Source organism: Orbicella franksi, chromosome 12 (assembly GCF_964199315.1).
Source record: "Orbicella franksi chromosome 12, jaOrbFran1.1, whole genome shotgun sequence".
Lineage (NCBI taxonomy): Eukaryota > Metazoa > Cnidaria > Anthozoa > Scleractinia > Merulinidae > Orbicella > Orbicella franksi.
In genome coordinates this window covers 1,758,518-1,784,574 of record NC_138156.1, presented here as the reverse complement: position 1 = coordinate 1,784,574, position 26,057 = coordinate 1,758,518, and the positions used below count along the sequence as shown (strand labels likewise).

At 37.7% G+C, this 26,057-nt stretch overlaps 2 protein-coding genes across 2 annotated transcripts; one reads left to right on the top strand and one right to left on the bottom strand.

Annotated features, from left to right (window-relative positions):
• Nucleotides 1-3,033: 3,033 nt before the first annotated feature.
• Nucleotides 3,034-10,040, bottom strand: LOC145463553 (uncharacterized). The gene is made up of 13 exons (XM_081447316.1): nt 9,505-10,040; nt 9,243-9,354; nt 8,827-8,920; nt 8,227-8,281; nt 7,883-8,023; nt 7,156-7,233; nt 6,716-6,798; nt 6,024-6,125; nt 5,350-5,495; nt 4,713-4,884; nt 4,200-4,312; nt 3,823-3,907; nt 3,034-3,192 (listed from the first exon to the last, which is right to left on the bottom strand). The coding sequence occupies exons 1-13, from the start codon at nt 9,614-9,616 to the stop codon at nt 3,124-3,126; spliced, it is 1,362 nt and encodes a 453-aa protein (XP_081303442.1). The 5' UTR covers nt 9,617-10,040; the 3' UTR covers nt 3,034-3,123.
• A 3,118-nt stretch (nt 10,041-13,158) lies between these two features.
• On the top strand, nt 13,159-25,389 carry LOC145464274 (uncharacterized). Its single transcript, XM_081448109.1, has 14 exons — nt 13,159-13,430; nt 15,087-15,155; nt 15,428-15,583; nt 15,977-16,097; nt 16,689-16,873; nt 17,244-17,465; nt 18,752-18,916; nt 19,728-19,907; nt 20,265-20,408; nt 20,808-21,061; nt 22,207-22,522; nt 23,399-23,563; nt 23,781-24,046; nt 24,823-25,389. Exons 1-14 carry the CDS (start codon nt 13,352-13,354, stop codon nt 24,907-24,909), a joined length of 2,409 nt encoding a protein of 802 aa, XP_081304235.1. The 5' UTR covers nt 13,159-13,351; the 3' UTR covers nt 24,910-25,389.
• Nucleotides 25,390-26,057: the final 668 nt, after the last annotated feature.

The following is a 26,057-nucleotide window of genomic DNA, read 5'->3' as shown; positions in this document are numbered from 1 at the left end:
ATATAAATTCTCCGCAACTTTACAACTTCTTCTTTGGTGATCCACTCTTGATACATAGACAACGCAACTTTGAACACTTGATATAAATACTACGCAATTTTACAACTTCTTCTTTGGTGATCTACTCTTGATTCAAACACAACGCAACTTTAAACACGTGATATAAATACTCCGCAACTTTACAACTTCTTCTTTTGTGATCCACTCTTGATTCAAAGAGAACGCAACTTTAAACACTTGCTATAAAGACTCCGCAACTTTACAACTTCTTTTTTAGTGATCCACTCTTGATACATAGACAACGCAACTTAGACACTTGTTATAAATTCCCCGCAACTTTACAACTTCTTTGGTGATCCACTCTTGATACATAGACAACGCAACTTTGAACACTTGATATAAATACTCCGCAATTTTACAACTTCTTCTTTGGTGATCTACTCTTGATTCAAACACAACGCAACTTTAAACACGTGATATAAATACTCCGCAACTTTACAACTTCTTCTTTTGTGATCCACTCTTGATTGATAGACAACGCAACTTTAAACACTTGATATAAATACTCCGAAACTTTAAAACTTCGTCTTTGGTGATCCACTCTTGATACATATACAACGCACCTTTAAACACTTGATATAAATACTCCGCAATTTTACTGACAACTTCTTCTTTGGTGATTTACTCTTGATTTATAAACAGCGCAACTTTAATCACGTGATATAAATACTCCGAAACTTTACAACTTCTTTGGTGATCCGCTCTTGATACATAGACATGGCAGTTTTAAGCACTTGATATAAAGACTCCGCGACTTTATAACTTCTTGTTTGGTGATCCACCCTTGATATATCGACAACGCAACTTCAAATACTTGATATGAAGACTCCGTAACTTTTTCTTTGGTGATCCACTCTTGATACATAGACATGGCAGCTTTAAATGCTTGATATAAAGACTCTGTAACTTCACACATTTGATATACAGACTCTGCAACTTTACAACTTCTTCTTTGGTGATCCACTCTTGATACATAGACAACGCAAATTGAAACACTTGACATATAGACTCCGCAGCTTTAAACACCTAAAATATAGATCCAGTAACTGTAAACAATTGATATGAATTCTCCGCAACTTTAAACACCTGACTTAAAGACTCCGTATATTTGAACACTTGATATATGGACTCCGCAACTTGAAAGACTTGATATATAAAGACTCCGTAACTTTACAAGGTTTTGTTTGGTGGTCCATTGTTTATATATGCACAACCCAACTTTTAGCCACTTTATTTATAGAATTCGTAAATTTGAAACACTTTCTTGATTTACTCCGCTACTTGAAAGCGCTTAAAATCAGACTCATCTCAGTTTATCTCGATTTATCTTACACACATGTTATTAAGGGGAGCACTTTAACTTTAAGGCTTGCTTGTTTTGAAAGGCTACATGTTTCATATACACTGCAAATTTTAATCGTGTCTTAATATCTGCACGTAATATAAAGGTAGAGGCATTTTGAAACTCTTTTCTTTGTTTTTCGCCCAGGATTTGTAAACGCGGCCAGTTTAAAACTTTTTTCTGTAGATGTATATATAATATTTAGACACCACTAGTTTAAAACGTCTTCTTTCCCGTTGATGCTTTGCAACTTTAAACAATTTGTAACTCTTTGATTTACACTTGGCACATGACATTATATATAAAGGTCGCATAACAAATCGAATCTGTCGTTTAAATACACTTGGTATGTAGGCAGCAAATTTTGTCGCGTTTTTTGTTCTGTTTATATTTTGGTTGCTTACCTTTGTATTATTTTTCTTCTGGTATCCATATGCAAATTATTGCTGTATTGAAACGTTGCCATTCGGCAACTGAAGGGCATCTTACTGCAAGTGTTTTAGCCTTTACTCACCGCACTACTCATATCTAATTTCTTTTAAGCCAGTGTCGTTAATTTGCATTGTTTCGTAATCAGTCTATTTTTACGTCATATCATACTTGCGCGCACTGTATTATATTCTCGCGCGCGCGGATCATCTGATGAGTTGCGACATTTCAAATTTGAGCTGTTCGTGTTAGGGATGTTTCTGGGTTAAATATTTGCGGCATTTATTTACTGTGGGAGGACGGTAGGCTCGATTTCCGCCGGTTTTGTCTACGTTCCGGGAGAGGAGCGCGGGCGCCTTTCCCGAACAGCGGTGAGCCTAGTACAGTAAGACGGTATTTAACCGCGGTGGTCGAGAAACGTTCGCAGCGTTTTCCTTGAAATAGCCTTATTTCAATTTATTTTTAATTTTTCAGCGGTAGTTATATCTTATCGTCCCTTTTCGTCACTCTTTGGGGCAGTTCGTTCCAGTCATAGTTTACATGTTCAGGTTTCGAAACGTACTTGAGCTAAAATAACCATAGCGTGACCAAACGAGCCTTATATGGTGCACAGCGTATTTAAAAGGAACGATCAGGTATTCACCGTTCTCAAATTTTGGGCAGGAATCACGACTAACTTATACTGTTCCTTGCGAGAGTGACCGTAATATGTAATATCTTACGTGTTTACAAATCCTGATCAAACTGTATCAAACTAAAGGAGATAGTTGTAGTATGGAGGTGACCAGTCGTTTTGTCAAATAGCCAGTTCTCCCGCACTAAAACGCTGTTTCCCCGGACCGAAGTTTAAAGAAAGATGTGCTTAAAAAATTGTCTTTCTTTAAGTTAACCGGGCGAAAAAGGCAACATCGTGGGCGTAATGAAACAAAATTACACAAAACTCAAAATATTTCTCGGTCTTTATCCATTGACCACGGAACTAGCAGTCCAGACGAACCGACCGTAATTAGTATGGATCATGATTGACCTTCTCAAAGTACAATTGTCAACTTTTGTTTTGAAAATGACAGTTTTATTGACGGAGATTAAACAAGCGTCTCAGGGCATTGCTATGTGGGGAGTGGAAAACTTGACTTTGTTTGTTTATTCGTTTGAGTTTACGAGACATAGTGCTGATGATACTCGAAACAATACAAAAGATTGTGTACGTATATAAACCTTTATTTATGTATAATTCATGATCATATGTTACTGTGGTTTAACATCTGGCGATTTGTAGCTATCCTGATAAATTAGAACTTGACAGCATCAAAGTCATGAGATCCAACACTTTGCTGTAGATATTCTCTGTAAAGCCGCTCCTGAAAACAATTAGTTTAAACAATATGGTTACTGTATAACTGTAAGATCTGCAAGTCACTTGTGTTTGGCACATTCAACAAAAAACATGTTAAAAAATCCACGGTTGTACATTTTCTACAGCCTTTAAGGTATTAGACTGCGGTGCTATTTTGTTCAAAACTGACATGCACAACGAAATTGTTTAAAAAGGCTGCGGTCAATGTTGAGTAACAATAGAAGACAATGAATAATAACGCAAATAATAATCCTGGAACTTTATAGAAATAAATTTCCACTGCACATTACGTTAACGGAGGCTAATCAAAATGGCTGGGAGCCTTAGAACTCGGAAAATAAATTATGAAAAGTTAAGTTTAAAAAAACACACAAACATGAAACATACTTTCTACCATGGAAACAATTTGCGAAAAAGAAGCTTCACCTACTGACTTTGATACGCAAGCAAATGCGAAACCCTTATGCACTGGTCAGCGGATTCAGTAAAAAAGTTAACAGGAATCGAGAGACGGAAGGACCAACTTATACTCAGAAAATCACTGAGCAAAAACGAAATATATTGTGTTGCGCTATTCTAACCCGCTTACTTTATCTTCTTGGAGATTTAAGAAAAAACTGACAAGTTGTCTCACCTTGTGACCTTTAACATATCCCTGGACATATGACCTCTGCTCAAGAAGTGTCTTCTTCTGTTTCCGTGACAGGGTTGGTTTTAGTCTGCAGTACAAAGTACACAAGTTAGAACCATTATTCTCTGCTTTCTTTCAACTTCTCATTACACTTTAGGGAAAATATGAAATACATGTCTTATGTGATCCAAGTAAACTGAAACTTTGAAAAACAATGGTTTCTTAAAAAGGACATTAAAAAATAAAAAATCAAATCAAAATTTTGGCCTTGTCTTCCTTTTTGTGCAACAGTGTTGGTGTAGGTCTGTACAGTGTGCTTATTACTCTAGTGACTTCTAGAGTCATGGAGCAGTTAAAAGCAGAAACAAGCTGATGCTTACCTTGAGAAAAGCTTAGCAACAATTAACAACAGAAAAGAAAACACCAGCATCCCTACAAGGGCATGGTTATGATACTCCGCTGGGATTGACAGCCACATTTTCTCAACTGGAGCCTGCCAACATGATAGAGATTTCACACATCATTTCCCTGACAAGATTTCATTACAGAACACAAAAATGCCATGTATTTATTCAATTGTTATATGACAAAAGTATAAGCTATTTGGTCAGTAAAAGATCATTAAAGATCTCTACATAAGTCTACTCCAGTTCATTACCAGCAGTTAATAGTTCTTTGTTGGATACAAAACTAATCAAAATCTCATTGACAAAGCTTGTATGATCCAAATCTTGAAATGTTGACTTTGTGTTCATTACTAAACCTCAACTTTGTCTTGATCTTGGCACATGATCAAAAATAAAAATAACTTTGTCAAAATTTTTTAGATAAGACAACTGAAACCTTTACAGCACAACACAACAAACTGAAGGGTCAGAGGCTGTAGTACTTACAGTATACATATGAAGTTTTTCAGCTACTTCTTTTCCAACAAGTCCATTCAAAGTTCCTCTTGCACTGCTGCTTGCCAAGAAATTGATCAAAAGAACAACAGGAAGAAGAAGGCCCAAGAAACCAAAAAACATGCCCTTTACTCTGGCCTTCAGATTGTGTGAGCATGCTTCCCTGTAAAAAATAAACGACAAACAATAAACAAAATGAGCAGCAATTAACACATTAAAACTTAAAACCAAAAGGAAACTTGTGTTGTACACCAGATTCAATCTGGGAACTTTTAAGTAGTCAGACTCTAGAAATATATCAGTCTCCTGAGATGTTCCAAAATTTCAAAATTGGTCAGTGATTCTGAGAAGCAAGACTTGTATTTAGAACAATTCAGTCCTGAACCAACAAATACCTAGCAATTGTGTCCACAGGTTGTCTGTGTCTATGGGGTTTTGCATCAGTCATACAATAGCACAAGTCATAAAAACGAACAAATTTACAATCTCTCCCATCTGGGACAAATTCTTGTGTGGCAAACACAGAAATTGTGACAAGCAATAGAGAAAACTATGATACTGATTTTTAGTGAAAAGGGTGGGAAAAGGCCTTTATGTAGAATTCAAAATAATAATTCTTTATACATACGTATCAATTGTCAGTTTTTTATCCACCATGTCAGCAATTTTCTCGCAGTCCTTCTCAAGTGTGTTTAGTGTGTTCTGTATTGTCTGGTTGATTGTCTTCTCAATTTCTTTACAGACTTCTTCAATTTGGTTTGCACATCTTGCTGGCTGCAAAGATACAACATTAAAAACAATGCAATGAAACCAGTTGGGGTTAACTAAGTACATGTAAGTTTCAACACAAGAACTATGCCATTGTTCATAACATATATCTATATGAAATGCTGTGTACATGAATCTTTATTTAAAGGTCGGAGTGCTTCTTTAAATTTCACGTTTTTTTTTTCTATCTCCATTAATTAAACCAAGGGAATGCTAAATTTTATGTAATTATCAATTTTACTTCATTTTGGGCAAAAATGCCATACATTTGTTGTGACTGAATTTTACGAAAAGGATGGGGTTTTGTTTCAAATTTCATAGGGTGTGGTGTTTATTTCTATTTTTAGGTAGGTGGGTAGCAGTTGTGTCCTTTCTATGCATGACAGGCAAGCTATAAGCTTTCTCCCTATTTTTTTCCTGCTCCTCCCTGCCAGCAAAGCTTTTTATTTGCCTCCTACTTCCCTGGATAGGAGACGATTCCTATCCAGGCTTTTGTGTTACAAGTCCTGGTGGTACAGGATGCATCAGTGTTACCTTGTCCAACAGTGTTGGGATGTAAATAGTTGGCATTTCAAATCCTGCTTTGTTGAGTCCAGGCCTTTTACAAAGTTCTTGAGTTATTTGCATCAACACCTTCTACTCAAGAGAAATATTACAACTTAGAATGATAGAGTAAAACCCCTTCAGTCCTTCAGCAGAAAAATTTTAACATTGTCCACCATGCAGTCCTTCCACAAGGTTTGTACCTTTTTTTGAACCAACATCCAAGGACAGATTGAAAAATGTGAGCAGTTCATGTACCTGCACCATAAAAGTTGATTAACTCCATAACAAAATGCCTGTCTGAGTATGTGTAAATTTCATTTACTTTCATGAGTTGAGAGGAGATAAAGGAATAATAGAAGCAATAAATTTTGAAAGACTTTCAATAGTTAGCCTTTCCAGTGTTTTTGTTTCAAGGGCATAACCCATTTTGTGAAAAGGGCTACATAACTTATATGTTAAGTTTTTAGTTAAGAGACAGTTTTGTGTGAGACACTGAGAAACATTTTTTGTAAAACTTTGAGGCGAGTGAGGTAAAAAATACTCTTAACTTATCATTGACAAGTTTTGGAAACAGAATCTAGCTCCTGTCCACAATCTTTCTTTGTCACTTGTGATGAGTGCAAATACATGTAGTTGAACTAAGAATTGAGTCACTGTTGTTACAGTGTTCCTGTACATACCTGTCTGTCACTCTCCTGTCCTGCTGTGTCTGCTTTACTTAGGAAAAACCTGATACGATCACCTTGCTTCTCATTCAGCTTTTCTACATGGAACAACAAATAGGTTTGTGAAGCATCTATACTACATGAGCATGTATGGGTGAATATGACAGTTGAGTCTCTTGTAAGAGACAATGTGATAACCAAGCCCATGCAGTCAAATGTGGACTATTCTGGAAACAAATTATTCTTCAGTCAGAAATTTTGAATGAGCGGAAGGCAAAAACAAATGTGTCGAAGGATACTTTCATTTAAAAAAGCTGCACAATTTCAAACTTGAAACTATCCATAACTGTTATAAGCAAATGATAGGAACACAAAAAAATGCATCTTCCCATAACACCCTAATTACCCTGGTTAAAAATGAGTAATCTAATGGTGAATTGAAACAGTTAGCTTACCAACTAAATTTAACGTCCTTTTGCAAAGTGCTTGTCCAATTGGATCAAAGAACACAAAGATCAGATCAGCCAGATTGCCTACAAAGACAAGAGTAAACTTGCACCATGTTGAATACGTAATCAACTTGGTGCATTTGCAGTTCTTCAAACTCCTCGTATCCCAGTAGGATAAAGGATGGGGGTTGTTTATAAATTTTCCAGACTAGTGGCAGACATTATGCATGGAGGCTTGTAATCAGAACTATACACACATGGTTACCCTTGCTTTTCTTCAGATTCTCCAATTTTTCTCCATCCTCAAAAACCAACACGCCAAATTACAGTTATATCTGGTGACTGTTCACGCTAGAAGCTTGGTGCATTAATAAAATGATTTAGTTATTTCATTCTTTTATACCTGTGAGTGTATGTTTACATGTATATCAGGAGTCAATATGTTACAAAGCAGGCTGCCATTAAGGGCCATCACCCATAACACCTGTTATGGTTGAGTATGCTACAGGTAAACTATCTCACTTGTTTTTTATTCAATTCACTTACAATTACCAAAAGCTTTGTTATGGGTTTGAATATCAAGGCAACAGGTGACTTGAAACTTAATGACAGCCCTGCAGAGGCATAACGCTAACCATTTTACTAAAAAAGCTGCATGCTAAAGAAGATAGTGCTTCTGTCAACCAACAGTGAAAATAATAGAATAAGCATAAATTTTCACAGATTAACTGACCTAGCCACAGGATGGATTCATCCACGTTAAATGCATACTTCATGTCTCCATCAACAAGTCCAGGTGTGTCAACAAATGTCACCAGGCTGAATTTCTTTTGCTTTGATGTTGAGATTTCGGTCGTCAAGTAATCCACAACACCTGCAAAAATAACATGCTACTTAAATGTAAAAAAATTATGTGGAGTAAAAAATTACACTAACTTAAATATCTGCAGCTGACAAGCAAGAGGCTTGTCATGTGTCATATATCAAACTGTTCAAAGACTGGAATTAAAATACTAATAAATATTGAGTGCCCTTTTATCACCTCTAAATTCTTCACTGTCACTGGATTGAACTTACCTTTAAGATCTTGCAAAGATTTGAAATGTGGATAAAGATGTAATGTAGCATTTCCCTATTAAAGAAAATTATGACAATGTTTTGACGTGTAAACTTTAAACTATCCTATGTGCATATTAAGATCTGACCTCTCTTTAACTTTCTGGCAGCAGACAGTATTGTCCCTTGATAGAAATTGATCATGGATCAAGGTACCATTCCCTACAACATTGACCAAAAGCTATGGACAGAAGTTGCTATTCTTTCAGTTACATATACTCATTAGCTGTGAATAACAATAACATTTTTGCTCAAAAGGTTAGAATTTTGGGGCCAAGCAAATAAAGAGTAAGTACTGGGAATTTTTTTTCATATAATAAATTAATCTATGCTCTTTAAATTCACCTTTGGTATGGCACAAAGTGCAGTGATGGTCTGAAATTTTGTAAATCAATATCATTGTTGCTTTCTTTTATGTTTAAGAGATAAAGAGATAAAGGATAATTAAAGACAAACAGGTATAATAAATCAATAGACTAAAACCCACAGTCAACAACAAAGATACTGGAAGTCATCCAACACTTTTCGCTATTTTTAACAATAAAAAAATGATTATCTCACAGTTAGGGATTCTCTTTTCCTTCCACTTGTGACAAAAGTGAACCCCTGGGTCTCTATAGCAACACCCGTCTTCTGAACATGTTCTTCCACATACCTGGGTTAATGAAAAAAAAAAAAACTAAATTAAAAAAATTCCTAGTTAAATCGATAGCTTTCAAGCATTCACTCAGTCATCTAATCAGTCAGTTAATCATTCAATCAATCAATCAGTCAATCCATTCATCCATCCATCCATCCATGAATCAATCAATCAATCAATGAATCAACCGATCAATCAATAAATCAATAAATCAATCAATTAATTATTAACACATTCTTCTTTGCCATCTTTTAGCTTTACTATACATCAACACTGTAAGGGGACATTACATTCTAGTTATAAATCTTTTTTAAAATGCATAAACAGTGTTACCTACCAGTTTATAAAAGAGCTTTTACCAGCAGAATGATTTCCAAGCAACAAGATAGTTATCTTCTTTCTTGGAGCCAGTAGATTCAATCCCAGCCCACTAGCGATGGTAACAAGACCTAAATACAGCACAGTGTTCATAAATCAGGTGACATGAAACATTAAAATCACTTATGAGTGTTGGATCTTTTTGGATCTTCAGCTGTGCCGCCATCATAAGGTTCCATGTCAACGTAAGAATCATTTTATAAACAGTCTAAACACACTACCTCTATCCTTCTCTGTATACAAATCGTGACACTCTTTCAGGATTTTTTCGTTTAAGGTCACAGTGGAGGCATCAGGTGCATTTGCTGATGTTCTTTGTCGACCAGACGGCATATTTAATGAGACATAAATTTGCAAAGGTCACCCTAGGAAAAACCTGACACAATTTTCTAATCTGCCGGTCTTTGACCACTGCGTGTGCTGAAGTGCATCAGGGGTTACTATTCTATACCGCTGACCGAAAAGGCAGACTCTCTAAATACTCTCTCTCCATTCTTCTTCGTCCAAAGGTTAAGGGCCCATTGGGCTGATTAGGCTGATTTAGCAAGAGAACGGGAACGTCACTTGACGACGGCGCGTGCAGTACAAATACCCAAATATGGTCAAATTAGAACAGAATCCAGGTTATTCCGCGCGCCCTGCAGTCGTCATCTGACCATATTTGGGTATTTGTATTGCGCGCGCCGTCGTCAAGTGACTTTCCCGTTCTCTTGCTAAACCAACCTATTAACTGATTCATGCGCGCGCTCGCGCGCGTTGTTAAGGAGGTGAAATTTCACTTCCGGTTACTTACGTCGGCCTGAGCGCGGAAAATAATAACAACTCGAAAGCTTGCAAATTCGCTTACATTTTAGATGTTTTTCTTTGTGTTTGACAAAACGCAAAGTAACAAAAGTACAAGCAAAGACAAAATAAAAGAAAGACAGAAAAACAAGAGTAATGGAAAGAGAAAAACTATGTATGTAACTCCGTGTGGCTTTGTTTGATCTACCGAAGCGTGCTGGTAGTGTAAATTGCGTACGTGCTGATAGGGTAACTTCCAATAGATATCGGGCGCACTTCCGGTTTCTTTAAATGCTAAAGGAAACGCGGTTTTCCATTAAATAGAGCCTTTTTTGACAAATTTCGATTAAAGCCAACTTTGGAAACATAGCTATGCATTCCTTTTTCGAAATCATGCTTTTTTGCAGAAAATTACGAATTTTTCAATATTTTGAAATGCTCTCAAAATCTGACCTTGTAGAAATGAAACAAAATCGATGCATAGCGTAATGAGGATTTAAATTCAAATATTAAATCAATGAAAAAAATCGCGATAAAGTAATTTGCCTGGGAGCCTTTGCAATTTTTCTGTATTAGTCACATGACCACGGGCGTGGCCTGATGACGTCATCACTAGTGTTGCTGATCATGAAAAAGCTAAAACACATGAAATAACTCTGAACTAACATTACAACATTACACAGTGAATAAAGAATTTGAATGCAGACATTCAGAGTGCCTCCACTTCCTAAAATACCGAGCTCTTTCAAGAGAGGTTATTCTGCAAAAGTGTTATTGGAGGAATTATGGGTAGTGTTAGGCCCTGTCAACACTACGCCGGAAACGGAGCTGAAAACGCATCAAATGTTTTGCGTCCACACTACGCCGGAGGAATTCAAAAACGCAACAATCACCGGTCAGTTTGAATTTATGTTTGAGGAAAACTCAATCCGAGAATTCACATGATTATCGAACGTTTTCGAAAAGGTTCGTTTTCAAAATGTTTCCCGTCCACACGAAAACGAAAAGCCAGCGTTTTCACTGAAATTCCTACGGTTTTAACCTCGAAAAGCTCTGTTTTCGTGACGGATTAGTGTGGAGGGTTGGCTCAGTTTTCAAATTCCTCCGGCGTATTGTGCCGGGACAGGGCGTTAGTTTACCACTGTTTGAACTGATCGAAGGAAATCTACGGGAACTGACTAGTGAAAAGACTCATCTAATTTCTATTGCTGAAAATTAAATAAATAAGAAAAATAGCAGATACACTGTGGTCTTTTCTATTTTGCAGTCGGTAACCACGTCAAGAAATTTGGTTCAAATTTTTGATCAAGGATTTAGCTTTCTGTCTGAATCAAACTTAAACGTTTATTTGTGTCCGACACAATGTATTGACTGTAGTTTAATGCGTGTTCTTATGAGTCCGGGCTTACAAAGATGTTACAATTACTGGGAATGCGTTCTTATAATAAGCATTAAATAATGCCAAAATGGGGCATTTTCAATGCCTCACTGCTCCTTAATGAGCATGGGCACCCCCCTTTTTTATTTCAAAATTGAAGTTATCATATGACAAATATTCAGTGGACAAAGTTTGAACAAAAATCTATTGTCACTTTTATTTCAGAGGAATTACCTTAAAATGCAACATTAGTACGACCGAAAAAAAAAATATCAGGGCTATTAAATTTGCCCTATCATCTAGTTCCTAAAATACTAGCCCTGCATTCTAAGTACCGTGTGGAAACTAACTTGGAGTGCCAGGAGGACCTAAATATAAATTAAAAAAGGATAAAAAAGTTTAAATGGCAGATGCTTCAAATCACCAATCTGCCACGCCAAATAAGCTTATTGTTATGTGAAATGTAACGTGTTTCTAAATCGTTAATTATTATCGTGTCAATTGAAATGTAAAACTAAACAGATGAAATTAAAAAATTACTGTGGCGCTGTGAAACTTATTTTCGGACATATTGTCCAGTCTTGGTTCCACTAATGACTAACATCTTTGTCATGTTTCTACCATACTGTCATTTCTTTCCAGATATTCTCAATTGTCAGCAAGCCTAACTAGCAGGACGTGTGCTAGATGCTGCCAATATGATTTATCAGCACATTTCGACATAAGATCCGCCATTGTATGACAGTTCATTTAGTTCGCTGGGGAAATGAGGAAATTTCAAATTTATGAAAAGCTCTTGTCACTTCAGCTTTTGAAACATCTCTCTTATATTTCAGTCCATTTATTAAAGTGCAATTTAACTTCACAAGGTTGAAATTTAGTTAAATCACTTTCATTTGTTCAAGTGGGTATGGGTTATTCCTTCCTGAAGTAGGTATCTTACCGCTTCAGGAAGCGCTTAGGTACCTTGTCTGAAATCTCAAGTATTCTTCACTGATCAAGACTTCTTTTGTTTCCAACACAGGAAACGAAATTTCCTCTGTGATTTTGAACCTCTTGTGATTTTTCCCGTTGTAAAGAGGTCAATGACTGTTTGCTTCCATATCGAGCATAATTCTGAGTTGTCGAGGACACTAACTCCGCCCCTATTCATTATAACAAACACTGGTTTAAGACCTTGACCTTTTGAAACTGCAAGATTAAGTTCTTCATTCGATGCCATAATAATTGGTATGTTTCTCGCCAGTCAAACGTGACCCTTCTGTACTGATTACTATTCATCAGCCAAAATAGAACTATAAGTAAAATTCAGACAGAATTGTTGAATTTGTGCTATAGCTAGTCAGTTCGTGAGAAAAAGGCACTTGTTTTGTGAAATACATGATTAAGTGTCATTCTTGATATTTGCCCGCAAAGCAATCAAGCTCCTTTAACTCGAAAATATTCTGACTCCCAACTGGCTGTCCGTTTAGTAAGAAATTAAATTTGAAGAACTCAGAAGATGGCCAATTTCTACGAACATTGTGATTTTCTTTTAAATAAACGACTTTTGTCGCTAACGTAGAAACATGATACATGTACATGTGGTCTACTTTTCCGACTCGCATTGTCATGATAAATTTCTGTCATTAACAAGGCTTAATACACGTCATTCACCAAAGGCGAGTAATCTGTTTACTTAGATAAGAAAATGTACACTTTTGCATTTTATCTACTTTTTTCCTTTGTGTGTTTTAGGAACCTTTCAAATAAACATGCCTAAGTCAAATAGACGTTTGCGGCATTGTTTAAATAAACATGTGAAATGGCATCTGTTTAAGCCTCCATGATTAATATATAGCACCCGTTATGTTTTAGTCAGCACTCGTTTCTAGAGGAGATAGAGCGTGGTTAAATTTCTCGGGACAATGCTGGCGTTGTTCGCTGTTTTTGCTTTAATCCAAGTCCCCTACGGACAAGGAGTTCCTATTTTAAGTCGTTCACCAGGTAAATGTATTTGAATCTGTGTTGATTTTGCGCTTTTAGTGAAATTTCTTTCTACTTTTTATACCTTATGATGTTCAAAAACTCCAGAGTAAAATAGATCATCGTAATGTAATCACAGTTATCCACGAGCAAGTTGTTAGCTTTACAGGCCCGTTGTTAAAAATACTGCTCCAAGATCAAAAACCAAGTAGAGTAATGAAGGCAGCCTTGATTGTCTTTTTCTTTAATTGAGATCTCTAGTTCTGTAGAGTTAAAAATTTATATCTCGAAACCTTCAGTAACGTTAATTGGGAAAAAGAGTCACTACCCTCAGGTTGACATTATAGGACTCTCTATTTTCGGAAAATACTCGATAACTTTTATTGGTCTCTATTTTCTATATATATATATTTTTAATAAAAACATTGAGTGTGAGAAAAGACAAAAATTTATGAACAGGATAATAAGGAGACACCTAAACAGAAACTTAATTAGGAAAGTATTTTGTCATTTTCTGTGAAATTGAAAATATACGTCATTATAGAATGAACCAACAACAAAAGTAGAAATTTCCTTTCACGAAAAAGATGAAACCACCATGTTGAGCCATTTATATTTCATTTGCCGGGTTTTATATTCTCTCTTTAAGGGTTAAGTGCATTAATGATACTAATTATGTAGAACGCGACTGTAATCAAAACAGAAACCCAACAAACGACTTAAATTTGCATCTATATAATCAAATCACAGAGAGAGTCCACAATTGACACTCAAGTGAACAAAGAAAATAAGGCAAACAGTGTTATTATTCCTGTACATTAAGTCAGCATATTAGTGGGAAGATTCAATCTGTTCTGAAAGGTTTCAGTAATAGGTAAACAATCGTTTTAGGAGTAAAACAATATGAGGATATACTGTTAATAAAATCGTAATTATTACTATCATTATCATCATTATTTATTAATTATTATTATTATTACTATTATTATTATTATTATTATTATTATTATTATTATTATTAATCGCTAACTGAGTTGGAATCTGGCGAGCCTGGTCGTTAATTTGAACCAAAATCGTACCGGGATCCCAAAGTTGAGTTTACAATTTGACTTTTACTTTTTTCCTATTATTATATTAATGCACCTTAAACATGTTTTTGCAACAAGCTTAGCAGGTTGGCGTTCGCCCCGGCTCTTCTATAATCAACCACTTACTTGAGAAGTATCTTTTGCACGAACAGATCGTCCTACTGGTTCGCATAACGTCTTTGGAATCATAGCAACCGAAATAATAGTCTAGGACTATGGTTGTTTGTTTGTTTCCTAAGAAAAACAAAATTCTCTTCCTATTTCTGTGCACAATTGAGAGTATAGAAACTTATAAAAATCGGCGACTGATTGCCGAAACAATTATGGGGAAAACATCCTTGCGTATGAGGTGACACAAGCTGGCGATAATCACCTCAAATCCAACGAGCACTAGTGGAATAATTGTTTTATTAAATAAAGAAAACTAAGCTTAAATAAAACATTAAAACGCCTCCAAAAATCACGCGTACGCTAACCATATTTGTAGAGCATGGTATAATACGTCACAATCCATAATGGCTAAACCAATGAAAACTCTAGAATTACATTATCCAATGATCATGTTAATTTTTATAAATTTCACATGTAGAAGAGAACAGACCTCAACTGGATGATCCTGAAATGACAGCTACAGAAATCATCGACAAGATCAACGAAGGTTTGTACTGACTTCACTTTCTCACTGCTGTAAAGCCAGTGAAGCAATCTTACTGAACTTTCTCGATTTAACACTGGACCCCAGAACCCCAGACAAACACAGGGTGCGAATTAAAAAAGGTTCCCGCCATTTAAAAGGCGACTTATAGTATTGACCCTTTGAAATATTGAAGACTTTTTTTAAAGCTACTCTGATCACTGTCCTGAAGACAAAATATTGTTCCACACTGCCGTCCTGACAGGCAAATAACATTTAATTACTTTACTTTAAAGCTGTGGATATCGAGCCCAAGATGTATGAAGGTGATATACTTATAACCTTAAATCCCGGCGAATCGCCTGAGTTACTTCAAAAGAGGAACGCTCAGAGGTATAGGCAGTATCTCTGGAAGACCAAGATTGTCCCTTACGAAGTCTCGGAAACACTTGGTAAGATTTCACTGAGAATTCATCAGTATTGGTTAGAAAACCTTCAAGGTCGAGCCTTCAGCTTCGCAAGGAGTTTACCTAAGCCATTAAATTAGTCCAAGTTTACCCCGATACATGCAACATTCAAAACAAGGCTTTAGCTAAAATTTATCTGAAAAATCAAATGCTCATTAGACTATTAATTAGAGCCGTGTGATTGAGCTAAAATGCACATGTAGTTTGCAAAATAGACTTGTCTAGTCGATCGTCTCGTAAGAGTATTCAGTTCCCAAAATCAGATAAAACTATAAAATTTCTTAGTCAAGAATTTCTAATTCACGGATTACAGGAACCTATCAACTGACAAATGACAGGACGTTACTGCATACCAATAGTTTAATTTTTTTTTCACAGTTAAAGACGGATATATGCCAACTATCCAGGCGGCGATTCAACAGTTTACAGAACACACCTGTGTCAAGTGGAAACCTCGCCAAAACGAGGAGCGATGGGTAATGTTTGTGAAAAAATCGGGGTAAGAAAAATGTGTCTGTAATGGTCTCTTGCTTGCCTGTTCTTGAAAATGTCTTTGTTCAACGACAATGCCATCAACTTTAGCGCACTCTCTTCCTAGGGCTTACAAACAATAATAATTTGATTATAAAGACCAGCATCTGCATGAAGGCAGAAATATAATAATTTGTAATTAGCTTACGTAAGAGTGAGGTATAACACGCTTGCCGGATCTAGCCAAGACTGAGTAAAAAAAAAAACTAAAACAAAACAAAACAAACCAAAAATAAGAAACCGGCGATAAAGTGGTTGTGAGTTTTAACGATATTTTCCAAGCTCTAGCAGGAATGATAATCTCTATCCCTACCCCTCTCCTCCCATGCCATTCAATATTGTACAGCTGCGAATGAGCTGTTCAGATATATCCCGATCTCAAAACTGCTTTGAGGGAAAACGCTTGTACAATGGGTACGAATAACCGTGAAAACCCCCATAAGATAAACTACCTCGACACTTAAGTCGCCAATTGAACACACAGTAGAGAAAATGATACTGGGATGTATTTAAAGAATCTCTAACTGATTTATTCCGCTCATTTCGTTTCTTGTTGTAGATGCTACTCTTCCGTGGGTATGAATTACTGGAAGAAAGGCTCCCAGGATATCTCTTTAGGACGCGGTTGTAATCATCAAGGAGTTATTATGCACGAGATGATGCATGCTGTAGGATTCTGGCACGAACAGTCCCGTTATGACCGTGACCAGTATGTGGAGATCATGTGGGAGAATATTCAGCCTGGTAACGAGAATTCATTGCTCACTCTTTGTTTCAGTCATTTCTTGTGGGTGTGTTCAACTTAAAATCAGAAAAGGCATGATTAAGACCCATTTCATTAAATTTTCATTAAATTCCAAGTGGTCGAATGAGCTGAAGGTACTCTGTATAAGATGTACAGCCTCAAATGTTCGTTTGCTCACTTTATTCGATCGTGTAATTTAAGCCCGCGCTCTACGACCGCTGACTAATTGGAAAACGAAAATGTGAGCTGAAAGGAAGCCTGTTTGACTGTCATCAAATTACTTACTCTAGAAAAAACTCAAACGACGATTGGCTATCGTTAAGATTATCATGGACTATCCTAAAACTATTTTGACTTTGTTTTCCTCAGGAAAAGAACACAACTTCAACAAATACAATCTTAATCGAATTGACTACTTGAATGAAGTTTACGACTTGGAGAGTATAATGCATTACGGCAGAACCAGCTTTTCTATTGAAAACGGCAAGCCCACCATACGTGCGATTGGTGATCCAAACAAACAACTTGGTCAGCGCAATGGGTTTAGCAAAACAGATATTGCTCAGATAAATGCATTGTACGACTGCTCAGGTAAGACATATGCTTCTAGACCAGCGAGTCCGCTGCCATGAAGGCAAACTTTAATATACGAGTAAAGCAGTAAAACCGACATAAATCTCTTTGACAATGTGTTCGTGGCAGACAGGAGAGAGAGGGCATTTTTTTTGAGTTTTTTTTTTGACGTCGTCGGTATTTTGTGGCCACATAAGTGATAGCAAACAAACAAGCAAACATGATTTTTTAGTTTATCATTCTCGTTTTAGAGTACACTAATTTTTATGACTTTCAAAGGAAATGCGGCCAACAAATTGTTTACCTGATTAGCTTAAAGTTAGACTTCCCAACAACAGTAAAGTATAGTACATTAAAATTAGTGTGTACAGAAGACAAGTGACGTTCAGTTATCTCAAAATATACATGCTTGTCTTTAGCCAAAATTCGAAACTAGTTTCAAAAAATAAAAGGTTTTTGACGATAGTTAAACCCGGTGCTTACTTAAAAGCATAAACATAAACATAAGAAGCTTATGCGCTAATAGAAACGGCTGCGACATAATCATAATTAAGCATAAGCATTCTTCCTATGCTTATGCTTATGCCGGTGTTATGTCCAATGACGACATGGTTGACGTAAGCATAAAGTGCTCGCTGATTGGCTGAAAGTCTTTCGCTCATGCTTATGCTTATGCTTATGCCATCCATACACCCAATGGACATAACAGCGACATGAGGTTAATGAGGACTGGGCTGTTTGTTTCTGACTGACCAGTCCTGAACCTGAAATTCTTTTAGAAACACTCATACACTTGAACTCTGATCTCTGGTAAAACTGTATATAAGTCATTCTAAAAACAACAACGATGAAGAAAGCGGACGAACAACCTAGATCCCCCACGTCAGTTTGGTAGCTAGGTTACCTACTTCGATGCTGCTAGAAGTATTTTAGTCAATATTCGTTTACTGATCAATACCTGAAAATAACAACTTAGTGTAGTTATTTTCCAAGCAATCTGGATATGGAAAAAGAGTGGTGAAAAAAAGATTCTACATCTTATTATTTATAACGCCGTTAGCGGCATGTAAAGGAAAATAAGATAAAGCAAAACATCTTTCCAAATACGGTACTGTCAATCAATCGATAAACAAATCACAACCAGAAAACCTCTTACATCTCAAACAATGTCAATTGTCAAATGGTAATACCTCTAAAGTCGGGTATCCCATAAGGAAACAAATAATGAATGGATAGAACAAGCTAATATTTTAGTGAGGCTAGATCAAAAACAGCGCTGTCAAGTAACATAAGTTCTTTCCCAGGCCCTAGCGGTGGTTGGAGCTCATGGACAGTCTTTGGTCCTTGCGACAACCAGTGCAGACATGTGCGCCAGCGGTTTTGTGCATCACATGACCTAAACAGCTGTCCTGGAGCAGACAAAATCGGAATAGAAACACAGGTTGAAGACTGCAAAGAAAAATGTTATGGTAAATATAGTTTTTCAATTTACTGTTAATAGAGATGTTTAGACAAATGTCAGGAAACACTTGGCATCGTTGAAAAAGTTGATAAATGTTAGTCTCTGACTCATATATTGTGGATGGTATTGAGGCATTTCGGTTGACTATAATAATAATAATAATGATGATGATGATGATGATGATAATAATAATAATGATAATAACAACAATATTTTAACAGGATGACTCTTAGTCTTCATCAGTCTCAAGAACACTTTTCAACATCACGCTTTCTTAAAATTGATGAATTAAATATCTTGACGTACTTTAGAAGAGAAATTACTTGGACACAGCTGCACACACCGTCAGTACTCGTCTTTATAGAGGACTGGGACCAAGGAGGGGCCTACAGTACGGCACAGAGATTGTTATTTACCTAGATTTAACGCTGTTACTGTATGGAAAGCATTCAATTCGATATCTAGGCCCAAGACTAGTAACAAATTAAGAAAGATCGGCGATAAATCTCAAGTAGTTTAAGACCCACGTACGGAGGCTAGATCTTGACAACATCCTAGATGGATGTAGTGGCTGCCAGCTTTGTGACTCATTTTAATTTCTCTTATGGGACCTTTATGTCTATTATTTTTAGATAGTTCTAGTTAGGTGTCCACTGTTAGCAGTAGGGATTCTCCGGCCACTGCTAGATGTAATTTACACAGTAATAAAGTCATTATTATCAGAGTAAAAGTAAACGGAATGGAAGTTTTCAATATGAACGCGACCAATATGGTTCATAAAATATGATGTAAAAAATAACATTTTTATTACTTTTCAGAACCAGTTGATGGTCACTGGGGTAGGTGGTCCAGCTGGGGTGCCTGTAGCGTGTCCTGTGATTCTGGAAAACACAGCAGAACCAGGCAATGTGATGATCCTCCTCCAAAGAATGGTGGGAAAGCTTGTGCTGGAGATGATAAGCAACTCGGAAATTGTGTGTTGCGGCGTTGTGGACTGGGTAAGAAAACTGCCTTGACTTTCCCTTTTTTGAGAACAACACATCAGACCGGGACAAAATACTTCAACTATAAATCCATCAACTTCCCTAAATTCTTCCATTCCGTCTGCTTTTTAAGGAGATTTCTATTTGAAGTGGCGCCCCATCTGCATGGCCCTGTATCAAATTTAAACGAGGCAATCCCAAGCAAGGGAAATGGCATCCAGACTGAACGCCTACCACATTGTAGTGGTGATCTCCTCTTCAGAATTACGTCTGCATTTTCAAAGAAAAACTTTTTCTTTATTTAAGTACTTGCGTAATGTTTGAAGCATTTTGAGATGAAGCACTAAGACAATGTCCATTTGGCGGTTACAGGTCCTTACGATTGTGAATTTGAAGCCGGTGGAATGTGCCACTGGAAACTGTGTAATGAACAGTCCTATCCAAGGTGGTACCGTCAAACAGGACCCACCGGAAGTTCAGGGACTGGGCCCAAGACCGACCACACTTCCGGTTCAGGTGCGTAGCAATCAACTTCCGTTGTTCTTTCAGTAACGCGGTGAGTTGAGATGACTTCAGCAAATAAAAGAATCAAGATGTATTGCACTCTTTTAATGGCAAGGTGCTTTGAACAGACTGTTAAACCACCAAGATCAACCTTCCCATCAGTCATACAGTTTTACGTCTATTGATTACTGAAATCCTGCTTTTTGACTACTCAAATGGAAGCTATTCAGCAGGATTTTCATTTGGTATTGCTTCGACTTGCTTTTAATATTTTTGAATAATGCGATTTACGGACTCCTTGAAATCATGTGAAAAAAAAACGCTGAAGGATTTGCTGTAATAACAGATTTTATTAGAATTGTTGTCACAGCCACAAATCTTCTTTGTGTTTTCTTTGTTCTCCTTCTGTAGGGTACTATTTATATTTCGAGGCGTCGTCACCCGCCCAACCAGGACAAACTTCGTGCTTTTTCAGTCAGGAATTTCCAGGGGGGTCTTGTCATCTTCTGACATTCTGGTACCACATGCTCGGTAGTGGAATAGGAAAACTTAGCGTCCAAATAAAAACTAGCGGTGGCACTGAAAGCGTGTGGGAAAAGTCTGGTGAGCAGGGAGACAAATGGATCCAAGGAAGTGTTGAGATAAAGAGTGATTTACCGTACAAGGTATTACTGATTGTTTTTGCTGGTCGCTTAACTTAATAACTACTTGTTAACCGGGAATGAGATTTCTACGGGAAAATCTCAACGAGGACCCGGCTTGCAATATTGACCGAGCGATAGGGAGGTCAATACGGCAAGTCCGAGGTTTGAGATTTCCCCGTAAAGAACAAACATTCCAGGTTAATAAGTAGCTTATTATATGACTTTTTGCTTGGTTTTTGCAGGCCCGTAATCAGTCCATGGGTATTACGGGAGAATAATGCCCTAGTATTAGCCAAAGAAGAGTTTTTGCAGGTTAAATTGTGATGCCAACTACGTTTAGTGTACACGCATATATATACATTCTTTATTTGATGAATATGTGGTACTATGGTAACTAACAAAGTTGATGCAGGCCTTCTATTGCTAACACCTAAGTAGGTAATGATGTGAGCTAGACTCCGAGGCAATCACTATAGCAAACTCACATTTTTTTCAACGACTTTTCCAGCTGGCACTGATAAATAATCTTGTTTACTTATGTTAACATAGTAAAATTGCAGATTTTTTCGAAGGTATCGGTAAAAGTTTCGATTACTGTACGCAATCTTAACTCCAAAATGTTGTGAATATATTAGTGAGGTGAAACTTGTGCCGTTGTTACCCCGCGAAATTTAATAATCGCCGCGAAATGGAATTTACAGCTCTAAAAAGGTCGGGTATGGCTATTTATGAACTAGCCATTCGATCTTCTTTACAGCACTTAAACAGGTTAACTTTTGCCCCTAATTCGCTCACTGATTTAACATTTCACCAGCCGGTGGCAAATATTCTCTGGAAATTGCTTTACCAACTTAACCGTACTTTTTAAAAAAATTCGGGGATAAAGTTTAGACGAGGAAAATGTTTCGTCCTGCCTCTTGCTAGCTACGGCCCTACTTTTAAGAGTTGAGAGCAAAACTTGAAGTTCTTTTATTCAATTCATGTAATCTACGTTGGATGAACGTAAATGAGTCTTGATGATACTGATTTCGAAGTATCATACATGTCATTCGAGTGCTATTACATTTTGCAGCGAATGTTATTACATCTTGCGTTAGTATTACATTTTGCGGCGTAACAGCCGATAGACTTTCCTCTCTTAGCTGGAAGAATTCTTTTTTCTTCAGGTATATTTTGAGGGCCAGCGCGGTGGAGACTACAGAGGCGATATTGCTATCGATGATATAGCATTTAAGGATTGTCCCAGCACATTACCCCCAGCAACTAAGCCCCCATCAACAATGCCCCAGTCAACTATGCCCCCATCAATAGTGCCCCCATCAACAGTGCCCCCATCAACAAAGTCCCCATCAACAGTGCCCCCATCAACAGTGCCCCCATTAACAATGCCCCCATCAACAGTGTCCCCATCAACAGTGCCATCGACAACAGTGCCACCGACAACACTACCACCGACAACATTGCCTCCAACACAGCCCTCAGGTAACAAACCTCCCTTTTTCATAATTTTAGGCAATGTTTCTGCCAAAGAGAGCGGTACTACATAACTAAATGATAGGATACGATTGCCTTATCTTTCTTCTGCATAGATAGCAAAGGCTCAAGTTCGGTTATAACTATGTAGTTGATTCAAAGTGGATCCTTAAGGCACATTTCTATTGTAAGAGTCTGAAGAGCCTGTAACGACCCACGGAATGAAGATCAAGCGTAACCTGTCTTTCCCTGTATCTGACAACAACGACAACAACAACAACAACAACAACAAAAGTTTATTTTACCCGAGAGATAGAGGATCGACGGACTCATGCTACGGTGTTATGGCAACTGTAAATGGACACCACTCCCTCTTTGTCAACAATAGGACTCCAAAGGGCAAATGTTACGCATTCGAATCTTTATCCCAAATGAAAGGAAATTGAAATTGTATCAGTTTTCGGTGGTTACCGCGCTTTTTCAAGTTGCATCGGTTCATATACAGTGTCTGTTATAGCCACCTACTGAAAAAGGTTGCTACTCGGTCGACTTACGTATTTATATACTCTGAAACTTTTATCGAAATTTGAAAAAAAAAAAAACGTTAAAAATCAAAAAAAAAAACGCTCACTCGCTCACAGAGTCCTGTAAGTTAGTCAAGTTACATTGCTAATGCGAGGCATCACTTACAAGAGTCGTACAACACGGTATGTGTTATAACACTCGAAAACAATGGGCAGTGAAAATAGCAAATTACTTGCACCTAATTAAAAAATCCGGAGACTAATACATTTGCATTTATAATCTTTGATAGTCATCTTTCATGAGAGTGGACAGTGACTCTGTTCAGCTGTAGTACGTATTTTCAGGTGTTGTTTTGTTCAGTTCTAGATTCCTGTAGCTTTGATGGGGGAACCTTGTGTGACTGGACTAACAACCCAAGCAATCCAGAACTCCCTGATGGCGCCCGCTATGACTGGCAGCTTCAAAAAGGTGCTACACCAAGCAAAAACACCGGGCCCTCTGGTGATCACTCAGCTAATGGCCAAGGTAAAGTAGAACGCCCTGGACTCCTTATGACTGTTGATGATGATCAGCGTCATCATCGTTGACGTTATTATTGAGTGCGTAGTGTGACCGCATCTTCATAATGTGATGCTCCGTTTAGGAGTATGACAACTCCCCCTGGATGAGATCGCTTTTCCGCCTTTAGTCAGACAAACCTTTCTGTAGAATGATTAACAAACGCATCTGCTACTTAAAACAGGAGGTTACATTTACTTGGACAGCTCAACCTCACATGCAAAAGGATCTAAAGCGCTGCTGACCAGTAAAGAGTTTCCAGGCGGTTCTACCATGTGCCTTCAGTTCTGGTATCATATGTTCGGAAGAAAAGGAATGGGGAAATTTCGTGTGTTCATCCAAAAACGTAAGCGTCGATGGGAACAGTTTAGGAAGTCTGGAAACAGAGGAAACAGGTGGAACTACAGGCAGATTACAATAAACAGGAACAAAAACAAAACACCGTTCAAGGTAAGACTGCGAGTGCGAAGAGCCTGAGTGAACCTATAGTGAGACTTTAGTAGTAGTGTTGTAAGCTAAAAATCAAGATTTTGCTGATTGGTTGTACACGGGACGGCTGAAGTTCCTAAGCAAACAGTTTGCACGTTTGTAAAATATCCGACGACACCGCCTAACGTTTATTTTGCAATTTATGAGTTTTCAAGCGGTCAGTGTAAAACGAAGACTGCGGACAGGGGTAAAATGCAGACTGAGGGTAAAATGTAGACTGTAGACTTTTTAACTGAATCATGTTACCATTTCCATCTTTGAGATCTGACCGGAGCGTTATTTAGGCTAACGTACGTGAGTGATACTCATGCTAACCGGAGCGATATTCAATCTAGCCAGAGTGATACCAAGGCTAACCAGAATTTCGAGAATTAGTCCGATTAGCCTGAATAACCCGGGAATAACCCTGCTTACGGTTACCACTCGATACTGGAAATAACATGATATATACTTAAAAAGTCTGTTGTCTGCAGTCTGCATTTTACCTCTGGTCTGTATTCTGCATTTCACCCTCAGTCGGCCCCCCTCAGTCTGCATTTTAACCCCGGTCTGCAGTCTGCAGTCTACAGTGTACAGTGTGCAGTCTGCGCTTTACATTGACCGGTTTCCAAATTAACTGAGTGTGTTCTAGCAGTTAGAGCTGCTGTTTATTATAATTATTCGCCTTTTCAGCAAGATAAACTATGCACGCCTTTGCTGAAACACATTGACAATTTGATCCGTTAATATACCGGCAGATTGTATTTGAGGGCGAACGAGGGAAGACTGGGTTGAGCGACATGGCAGTGGATGACGTTAAAGTCGTGAGTGGAGTTTGCAAGTGATGCCGAGAATTGTAGCAAGGATCCCACGTGACAGAGTAACGTTACCAGCGTCGCGTGACATGTAATATGTAGTAAAACGTAAAGAGAAAATAAACGAAATCTTTAATTTCACATAAATTGTGTGTGTTGTTTGAGTCGTTCGCATCTCCGTGCCGCCGGCCACTTGAAGCGAACAAACATAACCACCGGACTAAGGAAAGAAACCAAAAAAAGTGAACAAACCTGTAAGCTTGTGGATGCACTGCGCTGGTGGGCAAGTTAAATCCTAGCTAAGAATCAACTTAAAAGTGTTGATAGAGGTAACGTATTCAGGTCTATTGAAATTGATTAGTCAGGTTGATAATTAACTCGGATGAACCAATACATACATGAATACACGAGGTCTTATACAATGTCCCAAACTATCATATGGGTTCACAAGATATCAAAAGACATTACGTAACAGTCAATCAAAGAAAGGTATCACTAGCAGCGCTAACAACCTGCCATAATGTATCACAAAAAAGGTTCCAACCTTTCGGCTATCTTACTAAATATCAGTCGCCAGTGCATCCTCTTTTCCACAGACATGGGGTGGGTTCCTTGGGTTGATCGGGATAAGGATCAGTGATCCAAGATCACTCAGATCATGGTGCATCAAAGGAACTGATGAATCCACTCTGGTCATGGATTCATCAGCTCCTTTGATGCACCATGATCCGGAGTGATGTCGGATCACTGACTCAGAGCCAGATCACTCCAAAGGAACGCACCTATGATCTTTCTTTTGGAGACACCATTTGTTCCTTAAAATCTGGACTGAGGCTAGACTTGTCTTCACTTTTCTTCATGCTTTATATTAAATTCTCATTCATCTTGTGAGATTTTTTGATACGTTAGGAGCCTTTTTGGTACCGTTTAAACTCTTCTGATGCCTTGTCCTTTTCTTCGTACCTTGAGCCCCCTGAGCCCTTTCGATACCGCGTGAGCCTTCCCTTCTCAGCACTGACGACTGGTCGGGAGTGCAGGGATCGGCGGCGGAGACCATTTTAAAGTGGTAGGGCTAAAAATCTGGCTAATACAAACAAACGTCAAGGTCAGTGTTTTGCCATTTATCTTGCATTTGCGCGCCATCTGGAGCCCTTGAAAAAAAAATCCCAGCAATAAAA